The sequence below is a fragment of the Gekko japonicus genome, unplaced genomic scaffold (genome assembly GCF_001447785.1).
Source record: "Gekko japonicus isolate JY-2015 unplaced genomic scaffold, Gekko_japonicus_V1.1 scaffold2226, whole genome shotgun sequence".
In the NCBI taxonomy this organism is placed as follows: Eukaryota; Metazoa; Chordata; class Lepidosauria; order Squamata; family Gekkonidae; genus Gekko; species Gekko japonicus.
In genome coordinates, this window is record NW_015159781.1 from 293,509 (window position 1) to 298,931 (window position 5,423).

At 51.4% G+C, this 5,423-nt stretch overlaps 1 protein-coding gene across 1 annotated transcript in view; it reads right to left on the reverse strand.

Annotated features, from left to right (window-relative positions):
- The window catches only part of IGFBP7 (insulin like growth factor binding protein 7), a 46,882-nt gene extending 45,115 nt beyond the window's left edge, over positions 1-1,767 (reverse strand). Inside the window, exon 1 of the mRNA XM_015406998.1 lies at positions 1,597-1,767. Within this exon, the coding sequence (XP_015262484.1) occupies positions 1,597-1,767 (171 nt within the window). The remainder of the gene's footprint in view (positions 1-1,596) is intronic.
- Between the last annotated feature and the right edge of the window lie 3,656 nt (positions 1,768-5,423).

The window sequence follows — 5,423 nt, forward strand, 5'->3', positions numbered from 1 at the left end:
AGCCGGAGCCCGGCCATGGCGGTGGGGAGGTTCGGCGAGGGCGCCGGAGAAGGGACGGAGCCGTCGAGCCGCCGGGCAGGGGAGGTGGGAGAGTCGTCGGGCGGGCGGCGGAGCGGACGACGGGCGAGAGAGCCTGGCCGGGAAACTCCACCCCCGCGCCCGCTCTCACACCCACTCCGCCCGCCTTCTTGGCGGCCTCGCCCGGGCCGGGGAGGGAGGGGGAGAGTCACTCGAAGGGCAGCCGTTTTAGCGCTCCGGCGCCCGTCCCGTTAGCCGGCGGAATTCACTGCCACTGGCTTCCCGGATTTGAAAAGGTGACCGACGATTTCCCACAAGCCGCTGCTCCGCGCTTGCTCTTACCTTTGCCCCTATCCTCTGTGTCAATTTCACACTATGTGTTGCGCTGCAGTTTGCTCCGCAGCTTTGCCCGATTTTCCCTGCGGGTGGTTTCCCACAAGCGCTGCTCTGCCTTTTGCCCCATGGTAGGAGTCAATTTCACACAAGCTGCTGCTGAGCCGCATTTTGGCGCCCCCCCCCCACATCTACTCAATCCTCAAAAAACAGGACTGAGTAGAGGAGGGGCGAAGCTGCGGGGCAAAATGCGTGCTACTGCCCAGCACATAGTGTGAAATTGACAATGTAGGATTGGGGCAAAGGGAAGAGCGAGGGCGGCGCAGCGGCTTGTGGGAAATCAAGGCACTGCCAGAAGAGCGCTGGGTTTTGCGTGTCTGCAGCAGCTAGAGATTTCCCGTCCCCCCAACTCAGTATCTGGTTTCATTGCCCAAGCAGATATTAAAACAGGACAGGAGTGCCTCTGAGCATAGGAAAGGAACTTTTTGTTCACCGGGAATTAGGGAGAAGGGCTTCCAGTTCACAGGACAGGGCTTGGAGGCAGATAGATGCCTTTTGAGGGTCCCCAAAGTGCCCTGACTTGGTTAGCGACGGGAGCCTGAGAGCTCTTGGAAGCTAAGCAGTGTCTGCCCTGGTCAGTATTCGGAAGGGAGACGGCAAAGAAGACCAGGATCGCTAGGCAGAGGCAGGCAATGGGAGAACCACCTTTGAACAGCTCCTGCCTTGAAAACCCCAGGAGGCGGCTGCTATAAGTCAGCTGTGACTTGATGCCCCCCCCCAGTCTTCACAGATATGACTCCAGTAATCTGCCCTAAGGCCACTCCAGATCGCATTGGGGGAGGGGACTGATGAGGAGTGAAAACCGCTTCTTGGCTTGAGGATCAGGGTCTCAGCCGCAGCACCGACTTCCACCAGTCAATGAGCCACAGAGGACAAGACTTGTGATGGAAAGTTTAGGCTGTTTGCTCCTATGATCATGCTGCCTCCATTTCCCCTGAAGCATTCGACTTGCTTTTGGTGGCATCAGGCCCGGCTCCACTAGGTGAACTAGGCGTTCGCCTAGAGCGGGCCGGGCCTTAGGGGCGCCAAACTGCACCCGCCGCCCCCTGCCCCAAACCCCCCAACCGCCAAAAGCCCTGCATTCCCTCAGCTGGGGAAGCTCTTTTGCTGAACCCGGCACACGGGGCGGGGGGGGGGGTGCCAGAAGGGATCCTCGCCTAGGGTGCAAAATAAGCTGGGGCCGGCCCTGGGTGGCATGCACTGCTCTTTGCACATCTCCCCTAACGTTTGGTTCACAGCCTCGTGTTGCAATCCGGATGCCAAGTTCTGATAGGAAGGAACCAATAAGCAGCTGTGGCAGTTTAGGTGATACAGCAGCACCACCTCCTGGCCGATGTTCTCCCCTGCCAAAGACATCCCCTGTGTTCACAATCCTGTTCTGCAGAACCGTGACGTTCCCCCAAGAGGTTATCAGTTTCTGCTTCTCTGTATTGGAGTATCAGGATGAAGAAAGGTATGTAGGTATTAAATACTGGGTTCAAGACGAATTGCAGTGAACAGCTCTACTTTATGAAGTGATTTCAGGAACGGGACTTGAAAACCAGGGCAACAGCCCTGTTTAAACGGCATGCAAAAACCACACCCAAACCCACCCCACTCCCAAGCATAGGCTATTTACATAACATTAGTTTCTCATTGGTCACTTCCAGAGTCCTGGTGGGCTATTGTTCAAGAGCTCCAAGCTCAGCCAGTCTCTGGTAGATAGTCCTGGAATTTTCCAGTCCTAATACATAACAGTGCGGTTGGGTAAGTGGTCCTTGGTGGTCTCCCATCCAAATACTAACCAGGGCCAACCCTGCTTAGCTTCTGAGATATGACGAGATCAGGCTAGCCTGGGCTATCCGGGTCAGGGCAACCCACATAGGTACCCATTTCCCCCCTACAGCAGATTTAAAAGTATCCCGGAAGTGGCTTTTCCCAGTGAGAAAAGTGCAAGGGAGGAAAGAGTTGATGTTTCCATCTCTCCCCGTGTGCCGGTTTCCTTCTTCATAAAGCATTCTTCAAGGGTACGTTTGGGAAAAGGGGGGGGACATTCGTTTGTAGAAGGAATTGTACCCTGAGGTTAAGACTGAAGTGTTTTTCTGTTCAGTTCCTTGGTCTGTGAAATGCTCCAGTAATCCAGACTGATTCTGGCTTGGGCTCTGAGGTCGTGTGCCACATGGAAGTATTAAAAGAGGGGTCGAACTCATCTGTTACAAGGGCCACATCTGACATAAATGTCACTTTGTCGGGCCGGGCCATGTGTGCCATCAAACGTAATGCCAGGTGCCGGAGGTGTAAACTTTATAAAGGACACGGGCAAACCCAATTAACGATACGGTTTTTAATTCAAAATACAAGTGTGCTTAAAGCATTAACAGTCTTACAGTATTTCCTTAAAGTATCCTCCTGATGCCCAGCTTCCCACATCCACCGCCCATGACTCATTTATCACTGGGACAGTATGCAGGGACATAATGCACACTCTCTGTCATCTGGCAATAAAGATAAATGACCAGATGCTCATGGGCCGGATAAGAGCCCTGGACAGGCCACTTCCGGCCTGTGGGCTGCATTAGAGCAGCCTCCCGAGCTTTTATTCAGCATGGTGTAGTGGTTAAGAGTGGCAGACTCTAATCTGGAGAACTGGGTTTGCTGGGTGACCTTGGGCCAGTCCCAGTTCTATCCGAACTCTTTCTGTACTACCTGCCTCCCAAGGTGCCTCTTGTGGGGAGAGGAAGGGAAGGTGATTGTAAACAGCTTTGAGACTCAATAGATAGAGAAAATTGGGGTATAAAACCTCCTCCTCCTCCCTCACTCTTAGCAAGCAGTTTGAACAAACACACCCATTTCAGTGAGCTTGGCTTTCCAACCCGCCTAATCCTGGCCACTGGATGCCTGCCCAAAGGGAAACATTTTCCAGATCTTCTGGAAAGTGTTATTGAGTACATATTCTGGGATGGGTTTTGACGGACCTTTGACAAAGTTATGGCCAAACCCACCTCCCATTTCCTCCTATTAGCAAGCCAATGGTGTTGTGAACTAGCCTTCCCACCTACCTCTCATATGACCAGTTTCTTGAATATACAATGGATGTTTTTTAAAGGAAAAAAATCTTTATGATCTAGAAGGTCAACAAGATAAAAACAATTTTCATCAGTTTTGGTTTGTGCCTTAAACACTTAAAGCCTTTGGAAAAGGATTAAGGAACCTGTATTGTTCAACATGCCCTGAACTGGATAGCCCAGGCTAGCCCTATCTTGTTAGGTCTTGGAAGGTAAGCAGGGTCGACCCAGGCTAGTGTTTGGATGGGAGACTACTAAGGAATACCAGAGTCATGAGTGGAGGCAGGCAAAGGCAAAGCACTTCTGAATGTTTGTTGCCTTGAAAACCCAGTGGGGTCACCATAAATTAGCTGTGACTTGATGACCCAAAAAATTAACTTAAAAAAAATGTCCAAAGCCCTGACCTCGTCAGATCTCAGAAGCTAAGCAGGGTCGACTCCAGCAAGTACTTGGATGGGAGACCTCCTTGGATTACCAGTAGTCGGGAGGCGGGGGCAGGCTTTATTCAGCCACCTCTCTGAATATCTTCCAGGTCCCCAGTAGGGGTCAGTCACCAGAGGTCACCATGACTTCCAAGGGTTGCGGTGCTCATCTCCGTTTCAAAGCCAAAGAGCCAGCGCTGTCCAAAGACATTTCCGTGGTCATGTGGCCGGCATGACTAAACACCAAGGTGCACGGAATGCTGTTCCCTTCCCACCGAAGCGGTACCTATTTATCTACTTGCAATTTCTTGCTTTCGAACTGCTAGGTTGGCAGGAGCTGGAACTAGAGATGGGAGCTCACTCCGTCATGCGGCAACTTGGGCCTCGAACCGCTGAACTACCGACCTTCCACAGCCTGCAGTTCAGCGTCTTAACCACTTGAGCCACCGCAGCTCCTATATATATATATATTCCAACACAAAGGATGCCAGCGTGAACAATTTGTATTGTCGCTCTGCAGAAAACAAGGATTTCCACTAAACTCAGCTGTGGCTTTGGCCCATCAGAATTCCACCATGCGCATAAGTCAATAAACGCTGACACTGCTCGCTGCCGTGTTCCCTAGAATGGGGTCCCCAGTCCTTGTGAGCCTGTGGGCACTTCTGGGATTTCGAGAATGGACAGTTGGACATCTTCAACCAAGACTGCAGCTAAGAAATCAGACAAGGATTGATACCTGGCAACCTGGAAGGAGCTAGAAAAGATTCTTAATGGAAAATGTACAGATGTGTCACTGGAGACCAAGATCGAGATACTTCTTACCATAGTATTGCCTGTGACTATGTATGGATGTGAAAGTTGGACAAGGAAGAAACCTGACAGGAAGAAAGTCTATTCCTTTGAAATGCGGTGCTTTGGGGAGAGTTTTACAGATACCTGTTTGAGAGAGGAAAGAGGTGCTTGTATTCAAGTTTTTTCTTTTTCTTTTTAAAAAAAGAGAGTGGCGGTGAAAGGGCTCCAGAAGTCTGGTAACCACAGAAAGAAGTGTCAGGCTTTTTAAAGGGCCCAACTGAATACGACCCGGGACAGGTGTCCCCAGCATGGTTCCTGTGGATCCTGGTACCAGCTGACATTTTTCCTGGCACCTGCCAAGGGTTTTCAGGAAGTGGGCAGGGCCAGGTGGGGCTTTTGCCCGGCAAGGCTTCTGATTGGCCACTGGATATTTGATTGGCTGGGCAGATGTTTAAAAATGCTGCTTTGGCAGCAGCTGCCGCCACAACACAAGGATCTTCACGGTGTGACTGAAGGTAAGCTGCGGCAGCCATTTTGTGGCTGAGCCCCCACCGCCCTGTGTCAGAATTCCAAAGGTGCCTGAAGGTGCAGAAAGGTTGGGGACCCCTGGCCTGGGAAACTGGTGTTGATGACCCCCTGTGGGATTTTTAAAGGCTAAAAGCTGCCAGGAGGTGATCTGGATCAGGGACGGTGCCCTGAGGAAAATGTTTTTTTAAAAAAAATCTCCTTCCTTAGATTCCCATTTCCCCCATCT